The sequence below is a fragment of the Anabrus simplex genome, chromosome 1 (genome assembly GCF_040414725.1).
Source record: "Anabrus simplex isolate iqAnaSimp1 chromosome 1, ASM4041472v1, whole genome shotgun sequence".
NCBI classification, from domain to species: Eukaryota; Metazoa; Arthropoda; class Insecta; order Orthoptera; family Tettigoniidae; genus Anabrus; species Anabrus simplex.
The window spans coordinates 966,500,220-966,523,138 of NC_090265.1; the positions used below are offsets into that span (position 1 = coordinate 966,500,220).

Consider the following 22,919-nt stretch of genomic DNA (forward strand, 5'->3'; position numbering starts at 1 on the left):
AATGAAGTTCAAATCTGTAATGGAAAAATGAGGTTGTATGAGAAACTTGGGCTAATAAGTAAAAAATAAGTGAAGAAAACTTTATACTTACTTATTAAATAGTTGTCCTCTTGAACGGCTTAACCTTCTCAAATTTAACAGTATAGGAATATTTCCTTTCACAAACAATGGTAGGCCAAAGGGTTTAACAGTTGTCCTCTCGAATGGCCTGACCTTCTCAAATTTAACGTTGCGGTTCTTGCTGATCGTGTCTATTGTTGGCTCAGCTGTGTTTGCGAGGATGGGAGGAGTGGAGGGGGAAGGGTTGCAGGCCTGGTGCGGAAAGGGGGGCAGGGAGGAATGGTGTTGAGTTGGGGAGATGGAGGCAAGGTTTGTGTTTATCATAGAAGTTCTGACAGATATACATGTTTCAAGTAGAATGTTCTTTTTTTCCCATTCATTTTTAAGTTATGAGAGGGGTTTGTAAATTGATCTATATTGATGTGGATGTTTTTGAGAATGTTGAGCAAGGTGCTTTTTTGCTCATAATGCAAGCATTTAAGATCTTTATCAATTGTTGTGTATTCGTGACTGGATTCTTTATGATGCTCATTCTTATGCCAAAATTGCGGCCTTAATTTCGTGTGGCTATTTCTAGACGAGTGCAGCCCTTGTAAGGCAGACCCTCTGATGAGGGTGGGCGGCATCTGCCATTTGTAGGTAACTGCGTGTTATTGTGATGGAGGAAAGTGTGGTGTGTGAGTTACAGGGATGTTGGGGACAGCACGAACACCCAGTCCCCGGGCCATTGGAATTAACCAATTAAGGTTAAAATCCCCGACCCGGCCGGGAATCGAACCCAGGACCCTCTGAACCGAAAGCCAGTACGCTGACCATTCAGCCAACGAGTCGGACAATTGCGGCCTGTTTGACCGACATAGCTGGAATTACAGGATTGGCATTCTAATTTGTAAACTCCGGAGTTCAAGTATCTATTATTAATGTTATTGTTGACAGTGTACGGATTGAAAATAAGTCTGGAGTTGGTGTGAGAGGTTCTAAACGCTATTTTAATGTTATGGTTTTTTTTTTTTTAAAGATATTAGAAATTTGGTAAATGTTACTATTATTGAATGTGAAAGTGGAAAACTTCTCTTTAGGAGCAGAATCTTTTTCTAGGGTAGTCTTGGGTCTGCTCATATATCTATTGATGATTTTGTTGGTGAAGATTCTACTGAAACCATTAATCCTGTAATTCCAGCTATGTCGGTCAAACAGGACTCAATTTCGTCATAAGATACGTCAAAAATCACAACGCTCTCAAATATTATCGTTTTTCAGCTATCAGTGAGCATCATAAAGATCTTAAAATTTTGCATTATGAGCAAAACGGCACCTTGTTCCACTTTCTCGAGAACATCCACATTGATATAGATCAGTTTCTGAACCCCTCTCATAACTTAAATGAAATCAGCAAAAAAAAAAGAACATTCTACTTGAAACATTAATTCCATATATTTGTCAGAACTTCTATAATAAAAATAAATCCCGCCTCCATCTCTCCAACTCAACACCACTATTCCCTCCCCCCTTTTCCCACCAGCCCTGCACCCCTTCCTCCTCCACTCCTCCCATCCTCGCAAACACAGCTGAGCCAACAATAGACACGATCATTAAGAACCGCGCCGTTAAATTTGAGAAGGTCAGGCCATTCGAGAGGACAACTGTTAAACCCTTTGGCCTACCGTTGTTTGTGAAAGGAAATATTCCTATACATACCATTTAATTTTCAGTCACTTCAACATAAATTTGACTAATCACATAAGGAAACTTGAAGACACACACACCTTGCATCGCTTGGATGGCACTAATTTTTTCTCTGTAGGGGCAATTTTGGATGGGAAGTGCCCAGAATGTTGACTCTGAACTCTCAATGGGGTGGTACCAGTGTGGGGACGGCCTCTGCTAGGGTACTGCGGTATTTGAGCACCTTGTAAGTACTGTTCTGCAACACTGATGTGGAATGTTGTGAAGTGTTTATTCTTTATTGTTGGGTTGAGAATTTGCCAAATGAGAAAGGAATTCAATAATGCCATATCAGGGAGGTAGAAGTACATCTTTTTATAGCCTTTCACATACTTCCTCATGAGTGGGAAAGACACCAGTCGCTGATCATGAGAGTCAACCCCACCCATTCCACCATTATAATTGTCCGCTAGGTTGGGTTTCAGCTTCTACTTCTCTCGTTTTGATTGGACTGTAACAAAATCTGGTCTGTCGTGCCGAGTTGACAAAAAGTGTACAGGCTTTTTGTCAATCCATTTTACGGCTAGGATTTTGTTCGCTGAAGCGAAAGTAAGTTCGCTCTTCTTCAGCTGTGTTTCCTTGAACTTAGGAGGCATAAGTTTCCTATTTGCCCTAACCGTGCCAGTAGCATGTGTGTTATGTTCCAGGAGAATCTTGTACAAAGACGGTGAACTGTACCAGTTATCCATGTACAAAGTTCTCCAGACACCCAGAAGATCGTTACACATCAACTTGTGAAAATTTAAAAATTGATAATTCCACCTTTACAATACTGTAATTGTCTTTATTGAAAAGACTACATTAGACTATATTTGTGATACATGTTTCGTCCTCCTATGGGACATCTTCAGTCACACATACAAACATTGAAAATAAGGTGAGGACATGTTGAAATAAGTAAATAAAAAGTATTTAAATCTTGTGATGTGGCATGTTGGCGTTTTGTCAATCTTGAATGTTAAAATGGTGTAGCATGAGCATAATATGAAGCATAAAGTCCAGTTAAAAACACAGATTAAAATGTTGTTATATGCATAGAATTGCCCAAATATAAAACAACATGAGTGGCTGTGCGAATAAAATTATATGCATGTAGTACATAAAATAGTGTGATGATAATGCCACATTAAAATAGTTTCCTTGACTAGATGCAGAAGGTGAAGTTATGCTGATAACGCAAGTTGAACTTGATTGTGTGTTGACAATATGGGCCTAAAAAAGAAAAAAATATAAATGAACTAAAGAAAAAATTCAACTGAAATGTAAACTGAGTGCTCACCTGGTCACTCACCTCCTTGCCCGTCCTTCGTCGACCGCTCCACCTTAAGTGTTAAAGCTAAGCGACGTCCTCAAAATTTTAACACATTATTTACAGAAGAATGGAAAGACAAGTTGAAGCTGAGTTGGGAGAAGATCAGTTTGGCCTCAGAAGAAATGTAGGAACGCGTCAAGCAATCGTGACTTTATGTCTGATATTAGAGGATCAAATTAAGAGGACAAGCCCACGTACATGGCGTTCGTAGATCTAGAAAAGGCCTTCGAAAATGTTTATTGGTCCAAGCTATTTAAGATATTGAAGGTGATTGGGATCAGATACCGAGAACGAAGAATTATTTACAATGTGTATAAAAATCAGTCTGTCATAAGAATCGAGGGCATTGAAAAAGAAGCAGCAATCCAGAAAGGAATGAGGCAAGGCTGCAGTTTGTCCCGCCCTCCTTTTCAGTGTTTACATAGAACAGGCAGTCAAGGAAATCAAAGAGGAATTTGGAAAGGGAATCACGATCCAAGTAGAGGAAATCAAGACCTTGAGATTTATCGGTGATATTGCTATTTTATCTGAGACTACAGAAGATTACATGTAATAAATATCATTTTTGGTCCGTATTGATGATATTAGATTGAAATAATAACATTAAGTTATTTATTAGACCACCTAATCAATACAAAATCGTAATAGTGGGACATGTTTCGCCTTCCCTGAAGGCATCATCAGCCATAGTCTTAACCTGAAATTAAAAATAAATAAATAAATAAGCGTCTAGACATGTAATGTCAATGCCAACCAGGCAATAGTAAAACCTGACAAGTACTTGAACCTAAAAATTAAAATAGGCAAGATTTCTAGACGCTTATTTTTAATTTAAGGTTAAGACTATGGCTGATGATGCCTTCAGGGAAGGCGAAACATGTCCCACTATTACGATTTTGTATTGATTAGGTGGTCTAATAAATAACTTCATGTTATTATTTCAATCTAATATCATCAATACGGACCAAAAATGATATTTATTACATGTAATGTCAATGCCAACCAGGCAATAGTAAAACCTAACAAGTACTTGAACCTAAAAATTAAAATAGGCAAGATTTCTAGACGCTTATTTTTAATTTAAGGTTAAGACTATGGCTGATGATGCCTTCAGGGAAGGCGAAACATGTCCCACTATTACGATTTTGTATTGATTAGGTGGTCTAATAAATAACTTAATGTTATTATTTCAATCTAATATCATCAATACGGACCAAAAATGATATTTATTACATGTAATGTCAATGCCAACCAGGCAATAGTAAAACCTAACAAGTACTTGAACCTAAAAATTAAAATAGGCAAGATTTCTAGACGCTTATTTTTAATTTAAGGTTAAGACTATGGCTGATGATGCCTTCAGGGAAGGCGAAACATGTCCCACTATAAGATGTACAATATTATAGGTTAGGATCCACCTTTCAATACTCCGTAATAAGATGGTAAAAAGTAGTTACAACCTGTTTAATGGGACCGGTTTCAACACATTTTAAGTGTCATCATCAGCCAATTTGCGAAGATCTTAAAACAACTAGCACATTGAATACAGGCAAAAAATTAACATTGTATCATAACGTAGCAATTCAGTAAATGTTCAAAACACAATAATCACAGTCAAGAGAGTAAACAGAACATCACTATCTTGCGCCGAAAACAAATATAGCTGAAGTTCATAAGCAGGTCAAATATTCGCTTATGTAAAGTCGTTGCTAGGCAGGTCTTGTAGGCATTTGTTTCTCCGGCCGAAGAGCAAAAGGTGACGTGAATGAAGTCCTAGGAAAACAGTGTAGGATTTAATTTCGTCAAATTTCAAAGTGGATATATAGGTTTTATAAAATAATTTAAAACGTTAAAAAAGAATAAAGCCAAATAAAAAATATATTTAAAAAATAGGAAGAAATAATGAAAGAAATATGAGGTTCAACTCGAAACAACTTGCCGTAGTAATTGATAAAGAAATGATAAATAGAGAAAGGGGGACGTTAATTAGAGGGTGGTGATGGTGGTGGTGGTGGTGGTGGTGGTGGTTATTGTTATTAGAGGAAATACAATTGGGCAACAATCCTTAATATAATACTAATTCGAAGAAAAAAGAAAAAGAACCGACACTTCGAAAAATGAAGATATCGGTTAAAGGAAGACAAGGGCCACGAAGGGCGTGAAAATGAAAGACTCCCTAGCCCTCGCAAACCTAATAGTATCGGGGTCGGAAAAGAACAAGAATTGACCAAGGGAGATCGGACAGGATAGATGAAAGTGAGGAGCCTGGCACAAGTAAGTGGAAGCAATGCCAGGACTCAGCTAAGGGCCCCGTGGTCGCCAACCCACGCTCTGAAGTTCAGAGCCCCTGGGGGATGGAGGATGGGGCTCTGAACTTCAGAGCGTGGGTTGGCGACCACGGGGCCCTTAGCTGAGTCCTGGCATTGCTTCCACTTACTTGTGCCAGGCTCCTCACTTTCATCTATCCTGTCCGATCTCCCTTGGTCAATTCTTGTTCTTTTCCGACCCCGATGCTATTAGGTTTGCGAGGGCTAGGGAGTCTTTCATTTTCACGCCCTTCGTGGCCCTTGTCTTCCTTTAACCGATATCTTCATTTTTCGAAGTGTCGGTTCTTTTTCTTTTTTCTTCGAATTAGTATTATATTAAGGATTGTTGCCCAATTGTATTTCCTCTAATAACAATAACCACCACCACCACCACCACCACCACCATCACCACCCTCTAATTAACGTCCCCCTTTCTCTATTTATCATTTCTTTATCAATTACTACGGCAAGTTGTTTCGAGTTGAACCTCATATTTCTTTCATTATTTCTTCCTATTTTTTAAATATATTTTTTATTTGGCTTTATTCTTTTTTAACGTTTTAAATTATTTTATAAAACCTATATATCCACTTTGAAATTTGACGAAATTAAATCCTACACTGTTTTCCTAGGACTTCATTCACGTCACCTTTTGCTCTTCGGCCGGAGAAACAAATGCCTACAAGACCTGCCTAGCAACGACTTTACATAAGCGAATATTTGACCTGCTTATGAACTTCAGCTATATTTGTTTTCGGCGCAAGTTAGTGATGTTCTGTTTACTCTCTTGACTGTGATTATTGTGTTTTGAACATTTACTGAATTGCTGCGTTATGATACAATGTTAATTTTTTGCCTGTATTCAATGTGCTAGTTGTTTTAAGATCTTCGCAAATTGGCTGATGATGACACTTAAAATGTGTTGAAACCGGTCCCATTAAACAGGTTGTAACTACTTTTTACCATCTTATTACGGAGTATTGAAAGGTGGATCCTAACCTATAATATTGTACATCTTATTTCTCTATTCAATACGGAACAATAATGAAGTTTTTAACTTTAAATGTCCCACTATTACGATTTTGTATTGATTAGGTGGTCTAATAAATAACTTAATGTTATTATTTCAAACTACAGAAGATCTCGAAGTTGCTGAATGGTATGGGCGAAGTCTTCTGTAAGGAGTACAAGATGAAAATAAATAAGTCCAAAACAAAAGTAATGGAGTGTAGTCGAACGAAGGCATGTGATGCTGGAAATATTAGATTAGGAAATGAAGTCTTAAAGTAAGTAGATGAATATTGTTACTTGGGTAGTAAAATTACTAATGATGGCAGAAGTAAGGAGGACATAAAATGCAGACTAGCACAAGCAAGGAAGAGCTTTCTTAGGAAAAGAAGTTTGCTCACTTCAAACACTGATATAGGAATTATAAAGATGTTTCTGAAGACTTATCATCTGGAGCGTAGCATTGTGTGGAAGTGAATCAAGGACGATAATTAGCTCGGAAAGAAAGATAATAGAAGCTTTTGAAATATGGTGTTACAGAAGAATGCTGAAGGTGAGATGGATAGATTGAATCATGAATGAAGAGATACTGAATCAAATTGGTGAAAGGAGATCGATTTGGCTAAATTTGACGAGAAAAAGAGATAGAATAATAGGACACATCTTAAGACACCCAGGACTTGTTCAGTAGGTTTTTGAAGGAAGTGTAGGCAGTAAGAATGGTAGAGGTAGACCAAGGTATGAGTATGTCAAGCAGATGTAGGATGCAATATGTAGAAATGAAAAGGTTAGCACAGGATAGGGTGGCATGGAGGATTGCATCAAACCAGTATTTGGACTGATGACTCCAAAAACAACAGTACCATTATGCGAGGAACACAATGCGTCGACTTTACTTGTGATTAGTACCACTATGTGAGGAACACAATGGGTCTGTGATTAGTATCATCTGGTGTGTGTCACTATGGGTTTACAGTACCTGTGATTAGTACCACTTTGTAAGGAACACCACAGGTCTGGGTGGCGCCTGTAATTAGTACCACCTATGCTAGGAGCACCATGGGTCTGCATTACCTATGAATGGTGCCGTTATATGAGGAACACCATAGGTCTGCGTTATATGAGAGTAGTACATTACCTGTGATAAGTACCACTATGTGAGGAACGCCGTGAGTCTATGTTATCTGTGATTGGTACCGCTATGTAAGGAACATTTAGGTTCTACTTTACCAGCGATTAGGGTTTGGAAGCAGTCTCTTGTTCAGTTTATACCATTGTTTTAAGTTATTTTATGGGCAAGTGGGGCATAGCAGGTCAGATCCACTGATTGTTTTAAGTTTATAATTATTGTTCATCGTCGTCTTTTTGAATTCTAGTCAGTGGATGGATTTTGGAATTATTTTAACTTTCAATATTGAGAGTTGGATTTGCTGATTATTTTAAATTCAATCATTCACTCATCATCATCGTCATGATCATCTTGTTTTGAATTGTGATCAGTGAATGAATTTTTGAAATTTGTCATATTTTGTCTTGTACCATTAGGGGCTGATGACCTAGATGTTAGGACCCTTTAAACAACAAGCATCATTATTATTATCATTGTCATCCATACCTTAGGGTCGTATTCATGAACAAGACTTTGACTTAGACTTAGAAGGCGGTAAGTCGCCATTTCCATTTCATAATCGCTACTTGGAGGTAAGTAAACTTAGATGGCGACTTTACTTCCAAGTCGCCGATGTTCCGTACTTAAGTAGACTCTGAGATAAGAAAAATAATAAAATGGCAGATATTGCCGATGTAGTTAATTTTGTAGACGAAATTGAAGAGATCGAGGAAATTATTCAGTACGTTGTGCCGAATCCTCGGCGTATTATAAGAGATGCACGGAACCCAGTTCAATTTTATACAGAAAATGAGTTCAGAAAACGATATAGATTCGACAGATTCACAATGAAGTATTTATTTATTTTCCACCTAGTCGATACAATGATTGCCTAAGGCAATTTTTATTGGTCAAAAGTGGTACATGTTTCGTATATTATCAACATCTTCAGCCACATAACACAGTTTAGATGAAAAATATAAAATTGACAAAGTAATGCTTTAGAGGAAGTGTCCTTGAAATTAACATAAGATTGACAAGATTAAAACAAACAAATAACTCAAGAGAAAATATATAAATTATTTCTACAATAGAAAGCAGTCGTCAAGGAAACACTTGTACAATATTCCATAGAGAAATTGTCCTAATAAATATTCTTTTCTTAATAATCCATGAAAAAAGATCAATTTATAAATTAAAAATTATACATTTTATAAGTAATTATCGAAATGAAGAAATCCTGATATCACAGTGCGGCTCTTATTATTAATGTAGATGAAAATATAACAGGAGTTACTGTTCCAAAGGAAAGCAGGCTTAATAAGATTTGACAACTAGGAATTAGTTATATTTTCATCTACATTAATAATAAGAGCCGCACTGTGATATCAGGATTTCTTCATTTCGATAATTACTTATAAAATGTATAATTTTTAATTTATAAATTGATCTTTTTTCATGGATTATTAAGAAAAGAATATTTATTAGGACAATTTCTCTATGGAATATTGTACAAGTGTTTCCTTGACGACTGCTTTCTATTGTAGAAATAATTTATATATTTTCTCTTGAGTTATTTGTTTGTTTTAATCTTGTCAATCTTATGTTAATTTCAAGGACACTTCCTCTAAAGCATTACTTTGTCAATTTTATATTTTTCATCTAAACTGTGTTATGTGGCTGAAGATGTTGATAATATACGAAACATGTACCACTTTTGACCAATAAAAATTGCCTTAGGCAATCATTGTATCGACTAGGTGGAAAATAAATAAATACTTCATTGTGAATCTATTGAAGTGCGATACGGACCATGAAGCTGATTTTATGTAATCCTAATGCCAACCAGGCAAGCAAAGAAGCTAACACCTACCTCAACTTAAAGATGAAAATAGCTAAAGTGACAAAAGATATAGTGTTTTTGAAGGAATGCCTTAAAAATAATTTGACTCCCAGTTTTCTAAAAAGTGCCCAAAGAAAAACTATTTATTCTAATCATCATAAGTTTACTCAAATGCAGGTCAATAAAATATGGTTAAAAAGAGAAATTCAATTTATGTATAAAAGAAAGAAACTTCTTAATGAGAAAATGTACTTCGCGCACCTCTCAGCACCACTGAACTTGCTTCCTCTGGAATGGGATTCTTTCCAGAAACATATCAATGAAAAAATGGAGAACACACTTAAAATGAAACAAGAAATTTTGGATAATAAATTATTTAAGTTGAAAAATTTAGCATCTAATAGAGAAGAAAGAAGGTTAGTTCCTAATGTTACGTTTGATGATAGTGTTTATCCACCTCCAATTAAAAACTTGTCTGAGATAGAATTTAATGAAGAAGAAACCTCTATTTTAAGTCAAGGCCCTAATTTCAATTGGCCTAGTTCAAACAAAAGTTATGATTTAATCACCACATTAGCTGAAACAGAAACAGCAATACAGAATCTACCTGTAGACTTACAGAATGACATAAGGTATGAAGCTAAGAAGAAAATTCCTATTTTAGTAAAAGGTTTACAATCACTTCGAGGCACCAACAAGGCGGTTAATAACTTGAAACAAAAAATCAAACTAAATAACTTAATTATCACAAAAGCAGATAAAGGAGGAACAGTTGTAGCCCTAGATAGAAATGTTTATATTGAAAAAACAGAAACATTTTTTAATAACAATTCGTTTAGTACAGTTGATAAAGACCCGACATCACGTATTCAGAGGGATCTTAAAAAACTATTAAAAAGCACGTCTTTCTTGTTTAATGAACATGATGTGCAAACATTAATAAATATGAACCCTAGACTCCCGACTGCAAGAGCACTACCGAAATTACATAAACAGGGAGAACCGATTAGACCTATCATAAATTTCAAAAATAGCCCCATTTATAAAACTTCTAGATTTATACATAATTTCTTATCAAGTAAATACGTATTTCATTGTAAAACACCTATCAAAAACTCAGTGGATTTTTGCAATCTAGTTAAAGATTTTAAACTTGGATCATCTCACACGACATGTTCGTTTGACATAACCAACATGTATACAAACATTCCAATAGAAGACACTATCAGAATCATTAAGAAGAATTTAACGAAGAACAAATTAGTAAGCATACCAGAAATTGAAGATTTTATTAATGTTTTAAAATTCGTGTTAAATCAAAATTATTTTATGTTTAATAATAAAATTTACCAACAAAAAGGACTTTCAATGGGAGCCCCAGCATCAGGAATATTGGCTAATATATACTTAGACTATTTGGAACACACGAAAATTATTAATCAAATAGAGGGTTTGGATTTTTGGACACGTTATGTGGACGATGTTTACGCTATAATAGATAACAGACTCACCGATAGCAATAAAGTTTTAAATATATTGAATAATTTGGATTCCAATATAAAATTCACTTTAGAAGAAGAAGTTGAAAAATCACTGAATTTTCTGGACATAGTCACAACAAGAGAAGAAAAAGGATTTTCTTTCAAAATACACAGAAAATCCACTTTCACACTGACCACTATCAAGAACAACTCGTTACACCCTGAGGCACAGAAAAGATCAGCATATTATAGTTACATTAACAGAGCGTTTAGTATTCCTTTATCCAAATCTGAAAGGAATAAAGAACTGTTGTTTATCCGACAACAAGAGCCCTCTTGAATGGTTTCAACAATAACATGATTGATAAAATAATTAATAAATTTTCGGAGAAGCAACAATCTAAATTAGCAGTCGAACCTAGTAAAACTGAAAAATATATCAAGTTCACATATAATAATCCAAACATTCATGTAATAACAAATTTATTTAAAAGAAAAAATTTCAAAATTGCATTTTCCACCAATAACAACATGAAACATAGTATTTTCAACCATGATACAATAAATCTCTCGGAAAAAGATAAATTTTTTGATTCCGGTATATATAAACTCACATGCTTTGAATGTAAGAACACATACATAGGACAATCTGGCCGCAATTTTAAAGTTAGATATTTGGAACATGTGAATGCTGAAAAACATAGAAGATTCTCAGCAATGGGATCACACATGACTGCCACAGGTCATAAACTTACAAACATAGAACAAGACCTGACCATCATAAAAAAGTTAAAAAAGGGCAGCTTAATGAACACATATGAAGACCTGTACATTCATCTAGACCAACTTGTAAAGAAAAATGATAACCTTAATGAGGCTGTAGAATATAAGAATCCATTATATTATCAAATTCTAGTATATTTGAAAATGCTTGAGAAGGATCAAGAAAAAAGAATTGGAATTTCTCCACCTACAGATAGCCCTACAACTTGTTCCTCCTCAGTTGAAGCTATAGGTGACAGCAAGGAAGTTCTTGACACACCTATATCCCCCGCTCCTCCTCCTCCTCCTCCTCAGGTGCAAGAACAAGGAAGAACGCATCATCAATATTACACCCGGCGCAAAACTGTGAAAGAATGACAAGAGTTACTGTTCCAAAGGAAAGCAGGCTTAATAAGATTTGACAACTAGGAATTAGTTATATTTTCATCTACATTAATAATAAGAGCCGCACTGTGATATCAGGATTTCTTCATTTCGATAATTACTTATAAAATGTATAATTTTTAATTTATAAATTGATCTTTTTTCATGGATTATTAAGAAAAGAATATTTATTAGGACAATTTCTCTATGGAATATTGTACAAGTGTTTCCTTGACGACTGCTTTCTATTGTAGAAATAATTTATATATTTTCTCTTGAGTTATTTGTTTGTTTTAATCTTGTCAATCTTATGTTAATTTCAAGGACACTTCCTCTAAAGCATTACTTTGTCAATTTTTATATTTTTCATCTAAACTGTGTTATGTGGCTGAAGATGTTGATAATATACGAAACATGTACCACTTTTGACCAATAAAAATTGCCTTAGGCAATCATTGTATCGACTAGGTGGAAAATAAATAAATACTTCATTGTGAATCTATTGAAGTGCGATACGGACCATGAAGCTGATTTTATGTAATAGATTCGACAAACGTACAGTATTAGATGTACTAACGATGTTTGAAGACGAATTACAGAAACATAATAATCGAGGATCACCCATACCTCCAATGATACAGTTGCTAATTTCGTTAAGATTTTTTTTGCTTTACGTCACATCGATACAGATAAGTCTTATGGCGACGATGGGATAGGAAAGACCAAGGAATGGGTAGGAAGCGGCCGTGGCCTTAATAAAGGTACAGCCCTCCAGCAATTGCCTGGTTTGAAAATGGGAAACCACGGGAAACAATCTTCAGGGCTGCCGACAGTGGGGTTCGAACCTACTATGTCCCGAATGCAAGCTCACAGCCGCGCGCCCCTAACCGCACGGACAAATCGCCCGGTCGTTAAGATATTATGCTACAGGTAAGAGTAAAATTATTGTTACTTTAGCGCACAGTTTTTGCACTTTCTACTAATCATGTTATCTAGTTAGGTTAAGGGATGATCAGTAACGGTACAGATTAATGCATTTCTTATGGTAAATACAATAGCCTTTCACACTTCCATGGTTTTCAGGTAAATTCCAAATTGATTCCGCTGATTTACGAGGAGTAAGCCAGCCCTCAGTATGTAGAATAATCAGAAGAATATCGATCCTGACTGCCCGAAAGAGACCACAGTTTGTTTCGTTCCCAAATGAAGCTGAATGTCGAACTAATGCGCGACGTGTGTATGAAAGACCCCGTTTCCCTGGAGTGGTTGGAGCTATTGATTGCACCCATGTACCAATAATAAGCCCAGGTGGCAACCATGCTGAGGTTTCCCGTAATAGGAAAGGGATTTTTAGTTTTAATTGTCAGGGCATAGTCAACCACGAGATGAAGTTTATTGATTTCGATTTCAACTATAGGCTATCTTTCTTCTCTTTCACTAGTTCTAGTAACATAGTTGTTAGCCTTTCATAGTTGTTGAAGGCTGGCAATTTTTTCTTTCCATCCATCGTCGAGAAATAAAAATTAACTGTATTAACTGGACTGGATTGAGTTTAGAGTCTATAAGGTGATCTATAACGCAGGAAACAGCTGAATTTCTTCTTCTTCTGCCTCTTTATTAAGAAAAAACATTGAGTGATGGGAGATGCTACACTGCTCTTCCATTGTTTTCATTGCCAACTTCATATCTAATTCTTCACATCGTAACTTACCAAAGTCTACTTACGCCAGAGTCTACTTTGTAAAAGTTCAGTCTATGAAACAGACTTCCACGAAACTCAACTAAGTGAACTCACGTAAGTCGAAGTCAGTCTCGTTCATGAATACGACCCTTAGCAAGCTTCTTTTGGGTTGGTACAAGAGTATGACCTTTTGCTGCAGACACATATGACTTTCCCGAATTCAGTTGCTTCTTTCTTTTATTCTTCTTCCAGTTATCAGGACCACATGTATGTTTCCCACAGTGATCCATATCATTATCCATTATTAAAAAGTTACCTGTTTTCAACACTACAGATAGAAAATTTAACCACAATATCCAACATGTGGAATGAGAACACAGTGGTAAGACATATGAGAGGTTACAGTTGCAGCATGGAACACATGGCGTTATGGCTTGCACCTCAACTGAACTTCGCTTTTCGCTCACTTGGAGAAGCACTATATACATCAGCTTTTTGTATATTGTAAAGTGAGCCACTTACAACCCATTTCCACAATAAAATGTGTTTTGCCTCTTTTGGTACTTATTTGGCATGGCAGTCTTCATTTATCTTGTATCTCTGATTATAAATTTTGGGTTAGTAGAAGAGTTAAAACAAAGATGCACTCTAAGATGGAAATGAAAAAATTTATCATGACTATGGAAGAACCAACACATTTCCAGAAACCTGAAAATAAGACTGATAAACTGTCTAGTATTTCCCATACTAATATATGGGTGCGAGTCATGGACATAAAGAAAGGAGATGAATAAGATCGATGCAACCAAAATGTTTTGCTGGAGGAGAATGTTGAGAATTCCATGGACCAATCACTGCACAAATAACTCCATCCTAAAAGAGCTGAAAAGAGCTCAGACCAGGTTCAGCTTTGTCAACTGAAATGTAATGAGAGGACCAGAAAATGTGGAGAAGTTCACCACTCGTGGAAAAACCAAGGGATAGAGGCCACAAGAAAGTCCCAACTAGGTGGATTTGCCAGATTACCAGTAATATGGAAGAATAATGCATGATCTGATGAAGCAAGTCAATGACAGGGAATTGTGGAGAAAAATGATGATAGTATCACAATGACCTCCACACCCCCCATCTGGTCAGGATTGAACACCATAAATAGTTCACCCTATGTAGTAAATCATGTGAGAATACTATTTATTAACTGATGATATATTTTTTATTATTTGGACATATTTTTGGAAATTTTAGGACTAAGGTACATTTTTAACTCTACATATATTGATTTTTAAGTGATGAAAATTTTAACCTTATGTAATTAGTTGTCATAATTATCCTCCTTGATTAACTTTCAGGCCTCTGTTTGATGGGGATAACGACTTCATGATCTGCTTGAAGGAGTCATTTCCACAAATACGAACACGCAAGCTGACCATGGTAGAATGGTGTCGAATCAGGCGTATGATGGGTAAACCTAGAAGGTGTTCACAGGTGTGTATACTTCGAAGATGTTCAGTCAGTCAGTCACTACCGATTTACATATAAGGCTGTTGTCCAGGTCTCAGATTCTCTATTAGTTGCTTACGTAGTCTTTTCTTAAATGATTTCAAAGAAATTAGAAATTTATTGAACATCTCCCTTGGTAAATACTTATTCCAGCCCCTAATTCCTCTTTCTATAAAAATATTCAGTGAAACCTCAATACAATGATATCGGACGGAGAGGAGTTTTTTAAAAGATATTATTACTGTTATAAAGAGGGATTTAGAATAATGGGTTCTCATGTCAATTTGTGAACACAATAACATATGAAAATTGAATCACATTAACTACTGCCATATCATATCATTTAATTCCCAGTAATATGCAGTTTACAACAACAGAAATAAAAACAGAATACAAAATGACAATACCTTTCCTCAAGGGGGTGTCTTCCCGCATCGCGCTCACTTTTTTCTCTCCCTGGCCGCCTTCTGTGTGACGTCATGTGATATGAGACAGCACTCGCCCGTCCTGCTGACGCGTATTACCACTATAGTCCAAAATGGTCATAACTTCTGAACCATTCATGCAAATAATGTCCTGACAAAGTTATTGTAATTCTTATAAAATACTGGAGGAGGTCAAACAATTTATTGTGATGAGGAATTCGAGGATAATATTAAAATATTTATTTAATTTTGAGGGGTTATATTTTTTAACCACGGACTATAGCATAAAATCGCTTCTAAAGGGTAACCGGTTGGAAATAGGTATATACCATCACAGACGTTTTTGTAGAGGTTTCTATGTTCTACAGTTCATATGCTTACACTTACGGTCTATCGTTGATGGTTCACGCAGCGTAAGCCAAGAAAGCAAGTGACCGACCGACATTTTTGGTTTTTTTTCTACGTATTTACTGTATATCGGATCACGGATACTTTATTATTTTACAAGCTTCGAAATATATTCAGAAATATAAGTTATTAGCACATAATAATGTTATTGGTTTTACGTCCCACTAACTATATATTTGAGCACCTTCACTACCGGACTGAGACAGGATCGAACCTGCCAAGTTGGGCTAAGAAGGCCAGTGCTCTACCATCTGAGTTGCTACTCAGTACAGCTATTAGTACATAATAATTTTATAGGGGTTCACTACGTTAACAGTGTTCATGTTGTCAGTATCTAAAGTAGAACCACTGTACTGATTAAAATGCAGTCAACATGTTATGGAAACTTCCGTGGTGCTATAAATTGTCAGCACATAAAAGAACTCCCGTGGGACAAAATTATGGCACCTTGAGTCTCGGAAAACCGTAAATTTTGTTAGCGAGACGTAACACAAATAACATTATTATTATTTTGCATATTATAAAGATAATAACGAAAACAACCATCATAGCCAGTTAGTTTGCTACTGTGATGGCAAAACAATACATCCTCGTCAGCAATGCTTGGTTGTTGATACACTTTGTAATAAACTCTTGAATATTTCCATTATTACGGCTCGTACCATAAAAAGGTGTCAGATATAAAGGACTGTATGAAAATCATATTTTCTATAATTTTTGTTATATGCTAATAGCCGGGCTGAGTAGCAACTCAAATGGTAGAGCGCTGGTCTTCTTAGCCCAACTTGGCAGGTTCGATCCTGTCTCAGTCCGGTGGTGAAGGTGCTCAAGTACATAGTTAGTGGGACGCAAAATCCAATAACATTAACATTATTATGTGCTAATAACTTATATTTCTGAATATATTTTGAAGCTCGTGAAATAATACTGTATCCGTGATCCGATATACTGTAAATACGAAGAAAGAGACAAAAATGTTGTGTGAGAAGATACCTGTTACTGGATCTCGGTTATTTCAAAAGGGGGCCGCACACATCCCAGTCATGAGTCGTTAAAAAACATAGCTCAGTTCGAAATTTAATTTGTTGTGTTTCACGGTAAGACTGTATCCAGATGCAAAAACGTAATGAAAACTCTTATTTCTGTTATTAAGTCAAAATTTCCAGTGTTCCATGACAAATTAATTTGTCTCTACATAAGGACCAGGACATTTATTAGGATATGGCATTTAAATGCAAAGAGTAAGGAGCTAGCACTGAGAAAATATGCCAATAAGAAGGCTAAGCTTTGGGATGGTTCATCAACTAATTAAGTCTCCTGACACGTACGTTTTAATACTTTAGTATAATTCTATAAAGATGTCGATATGATGCATATTTTCGTATGCCATTTGATGTAAATATTTACTTCATTAGGAAATAAATTATTTTGAGTTGCATGGCAATATTTTATTTCTTATCATATTATATGTTATGTATTTGATAGTTGAAGTTGTACCTGCTCAGTATGTGACGAAATTTAACGCATTTTCACGTTTTTAAATCTATTGGAAGTACTGTTACTTATCGAATCGGACTGAACCTGACTATTATTTGATGAAAGATTGGGAAGATGTTTCACAGGCGCGAGAACTGACTGGCTTGCTGTACTGCGACTGTGTACCTTACTCGCTATCGTTCATATCGTGTGATGTCATAGCGCTCCAGCCAATGGGAGCTTCAACCACCGGAGTAGCCTACCTAGTAGTGTAGTTACCTTGATCTTACCTATGTTCAGCAGAGTACATTCATATTGACCATGTAATTTTAATTTCTCACACATAATCGATGTTCACACTATGTAGCACTCTGCTACTGTTAACTACCGTGATTAAAGAAATCTGAAATGATAGTCCATTTCTCCTTCCTCTTCACAGGCAGAGAAACACTCAAAGACCTAATTGTGTTGAGATTCACTAAGTTATTATCTGGAACATATGGAAAACTGGGCAGAAAATTCTGCATAGCTTCACAAGACTCGATAGCTTCTGCCTTAGTTTGCGATGGTCCATGGTATTGTTTTTGCCCTTCTACCTCCTCTTCTTATTCTTCATCTTCCTTCTCTGTTCCCGGGATTTCCTCCACAATTGTTTCATTTGTCAGTTCAGGAAAAGCACTGATTTCATCATCTACTCTCAGGTATTCTTCTGCTTTCGGAACAGTCTCGTCTAGCCGTTTGTTGTCAGAGTCCAGTACTCTCACACCCACCTCATCATCAAAATTGTTGCAATGAACCTCTTCCTCAGATGAAAAGCCTGCCCTCCTCCAACAGTTCTGCTCGGTCTCTGCTTTCATTCGTTACCAGCTTGCAGCTATCATGTGACATGCTTGTTTTATATCAACTTGATGCAGATATGCTAGATTTCTTTCTAAGTTGCTGAAGATCCTCTCCATTAAGTTGGTTCTGTAGTACCCTGTTAAACACTTTGTTATTTCCATGTCTAAAGGTAGCAGAATGGAGGTATAGTTCACTGGGAAGTACCTATAGAAAACCTCCACCTTTCACAGGACTGGTAATTGTTTGTGAACTATGCAGTTATCCATGATCACTGCGATTTTTTTCCAGCATCCATTTTCATAACCCAGTGTGAAAACATAGTAGCCGGTTGCCTAAGATTTCTTGTTTGCGTTGTGGTTAATTAAAATTAAAAAAGAGAAAACTTGTATTTAGGCAAAGGGCATATTTAAAAACTAGAATTGAAAATCTTGAATGAGGTAATTTGCAAAGCATGAGTTAGAAATGACTTAAGGCGGCTACACACGTTACTGTATAACTGTGCGATTTAACTGCACCAACTGAACTGCGGAGATTTATCTCACGTGTAGATGGTAAATCGTTACAGTTATTTCTGCTTGCCCAGTTCATCGGAGCAAGTTCATTTTTCTAACCAATAAAACTGTGTCGATTGCGTTTGCACAGTTTTATCGCAACATGTGGACCGTGGCGACTGCCGATTGCTCAGTTCAAGTGAGTCACTCGTTAAGATAGTGCGCGCTACAAGTTATCACAACATGTCTCAGGAAGACAAAAGCGGATATTGTGAGCATTTAGAAGCTTTCATTGAATGCTATAGAAATGAATCTTGTCTCTGGCAGACGAAGTCTAAAGATTATCACAATCGGAACGGGAAAAACTCCGCCTACAGTAAGTTGATTGAAAAATATAAATCAATTGACTGCAAAGCCAACAGAGACGTAGTTGTAAAAAACATTAATAATCTTAAGACTTCTTACAAAAAGAAGTTAAACGAAGTTAAACAATCTAAAATAACGGGGTCAGACACTGACGAGATATACACTCCGCATTTGTGGTACTTTCATCTATTGGACTTCTCATATGAACAACACATACTACATGTAACACTAAGAATAATTTTCTCGTAAAATCAATGTTAAGGCGTCTACACATGTTACTGTATAACTGTGCAAAACCGATAACTGGAATGTATTATCTGCAGCTGTCTTGGAGTCTTTTCCCCTAAATATAAGATGCTTAAAGGAATTCTGCAATATCCTGTAAATTTCCATGTGACAGTTGTATTTACAATATTACGCCCTGCCGGGAATTGAACCCGGGACCCCTCTGACCAAAGGCCAGCACGTTAACCATTTAGCCATGGAACCGGACCGAACAGGACTAACGTGCTGTTATTCTGTATTACGAAGCGTAACTCATTTAATAAATGTACGTGTCAATATTGCTTTCTCTGTAATAGCCAATCTTTAAACCACACGCTGCTTGTCTTTTGCTTTTTCGTTATACACACACACAGACCCAACACTGCTAGTACGTCATCATCGTCCGTCGATGACATGTTGCTTTGATAAATGTCTGATGAGATCTGTCGATCGGCGCAGTTATCTGTATCATGTAGAGGCTATAGGGCTTTTTAGTTTTACTGCGCAGTTCATCGTTGCAGTTAAATCGTACAGTTATACTGTAACGTATGTAACTGCCTTTACCTGGGAAACTTATTTTTGAACCATCTAGGCCTAAGACTTCTTCCTATTATCAATGGCTGGAGCTTGTGTATAAGCTGGCCACGTGGTGTAGGGGTAGCGTGCCTGTCTCTTACCCGGAGGCCCCAGGTTCGATTCCCGGCCAGGTCAGGGATTTTTACCTGGACCTGAGGGCTGGTTCGAGGTCCACTCAGCCTACGTGATTAGAATTGAGGAGCTATCTGACGGTGAGATGGCGGCCCCGGTCTGGGAAGCCAAGAATAACGGCCGAGAGAATTCGTTGTGCTGACCACACGACACCTCGTCATCTGCAGGCCTTCGGGTTGAGCAGCGGTCACTTGATAGGCCAAGGCCCTTCAAAGGCTGTAGTGCCATGGGGTTTGATTTGGTTTGGTTTGGAGCTTGTGTATTCCTGTCAGGTTCACACAGAGGAGAACAGTTAAACATTGCTTTTGATTTATTTTTTTTCCTCTGCTGCATTTCTCCCCCTTTCAAAGACAAAGTTTTTGTAGAGAGAAGTTGATAAAATAGCCCAGTTTTGTCAGTATGGATATCTTTTGGTGCGTGTTTCTTTAATTACTTTGCCAGTGTTATGCGTCATCTGTTGCTGCTTATTTCTCTTCCCCCGGAATTGCTCTGAAGATTATACTTTTACGGTCTCTAAAACAAATAAGCCACCCAGTACTGACTTTGAAATCGCCTTAACTCGGCATGTTAAGAAATTTTTTAGCTTGGGCACAAGGTAGTAGTCCATTAACCGGAATGTTTGGGGCTCTTTTCTCCTTGAAACGCGTCAACATTGAAGTTTTAATGTGCTTTCTTACCGGATCTTAACACACATTATTTTCTTGATCTCCCTTCTGCTCTTTAAATCATGCTGCTATTGATTGCAGAAGCCCGTGTTTTCTTGCTGCATATATTTATTTCAAGGAACGTGATTGCTGTCAAAAAATGTGCTGTACATATAAGAAAAAAGCACTTTGAACCACCTGCACTGTATCTCCAAAACAAGACTGCTACAGCTCCCTCGAATATACAGTAATGTGTCAAGTCAAAAATAAGATAACAAAGGGGCTCATTAGAAGTTAATATAAAGAACCACCTAATCGATACTTTATTTTTTGCCTCAGGCAAAATTGAATATATATTAACACTTACAGAACATGTTTTGACCACTTAGTGGTCATCTTCAGCTGTATAAAGAAAAAACTAAGATGAAAAAACATTAGGATAATAAGCACAAGTGATACTCTTAGGTTATTATGAAGAAAAAAATTGCTGTGTTGACTGTTTGGTAAAAGTTCTTTGGTGACTCCTTTGTTATAAAATGGCGGTCACCTGATCAGGACATCTTGCCTCTCGTTCTTATTTGGAAAAGATGTTTATTGTGCGCTGTCCAGATGTCTTTGAGCGCGATCTAGTGTAGTAGCGATGTGACAGTCTGACAGTTCGTTCAATACTCTGGAGAGAAGGAAAGTAGAGTTCTGTCTTCATCTAATATATCAGGTGAGGGAGGAGGAAGATTAGGCTGTGCTTCTGCGATGTCGTGTTTGATTATATCTCTTTTCCGTTTTGTCTTTTTTCCTGTCTAACCATTCCAAGTATTTAGTGATATGCTCGTATGAGATGTTTTTTTGCTCGTTGTTTTCGTTAAGATTCTGTTCACCGTTTTCTAATTTATCAAGAATGGTGTGGATGTTTTCCAGGTTGTTCATTAGACTTCCTTTATTGATCATACAGATGATTTGAAGGTCCTGTCTGATATTAGTGAATTTGTGGTTAGTCTCTTTCATATGAGTTCCCATGTCAGAGAATCTTCTGTATTTTTCTGCATTGACGTTCCTGATATCTAATTAAGAAGTTCCTTCCTGATTGTCCCACGTAAGTTTTTTTTACACTGAGTACATGTTAGCTTATAAATTCCTGGAATTCGTCATCCTTAAGTTTATTAGCTTTATTGTGATTAAAGAACCTATGTTTCGTGTTGTTGTTGGTAGAGAAAGCTACTTTGGTGTTATGTTTCTTGAATAAGTTGGTGATCTCATAAATCCTTGGGTTATTAAAGGTGAATTTGACATATCCCTTTGCCTTTTCTGATTGCTGTTGAAGTTTAATTTGTTGTTATTTTATTGATGAATTTCAAACTAAAACTGTTATGTAGGGCTTGTTGATGAATGAAAGATAGTTCCTTCTTTCTGTCTGTTTCTGTTAGTGGTATTTCAAACGCTCTGTTGACGAAACTATGGTAAGCAGATTTCTTTTGTGAGATGGGATGTAAAGAATCGCACTTGATTGTGGTCGGTGTAAAGGTGGGTTTCCTGTATATTTTAAACTGGAAATGGTTGTATTTCCGAATTGTTTGGATATCTAGAAAATTAAGTACCGTATGCCTCTCTCTTCTTCTTTAGCTGTAAATTTTATGTTAAGGTCTAAATTATTTAAAGTATTTAGAATACTAAGACTGTCATTGATATCCTTATTAATTATGGCATAAGTATCATCAACATAGCGTAGCCAGAGATCAAGTCCTGTAATGTGGCGTATTATCTGAGTGTGTTCCAAATAATCGAGGTATATGTTAGCTAAAATTCCAGAAGCCAGCGCTCCCATTGGAAGTCCATCTTGCTGATATATTTTATTGTTAAAAGAAAAGAAATTATGTTTCAAAACGAATTCCAAGATAGTCATAAAGTTCTCTATTTTGGGTATACTGATACGTTTGTGAACTAATAAATTCGTTTTAATAATATCAATGATGTCTTTAATAGGAATGTTCGTGTACATGTCTTTGATGTCGAAGGTACTTGTTACGTGAGATGAAGTTAACTTGAAATCTTTAACAGCCATGCAAAATTCTTTGGAGTTTTTACCGAAGATTTGGTATAAAAAAACGTAGTTTTGGGTCAAGAACTTATAAA

General features: G+C 36.5%; 1 protein-coding gene across 2 annotated transcripts in view; it reads left to right on the forward strand.

The window, feature by feature from the left end:
• LOC136875237 (protein lin-9 homolog) overlaps positions 1–22,919 on the forward strand; it is a 172,498-nt gene that overhangs the window by 46,538 nt on the left and 103,041 nt on the right. For both annotated transcript variants that reach the window (XM_067148871.2, XM_067148872.2), the window contains exon 4: positions 15,020–15,155. In XM_067148871.2, coding sequence (XP_067004972.2) covers positions 15,020–15,155 — 136 coding nt within the window. The remainder of the gene's footprint in view (positions 1–15,019; positions 15,156–22,919) is intronic.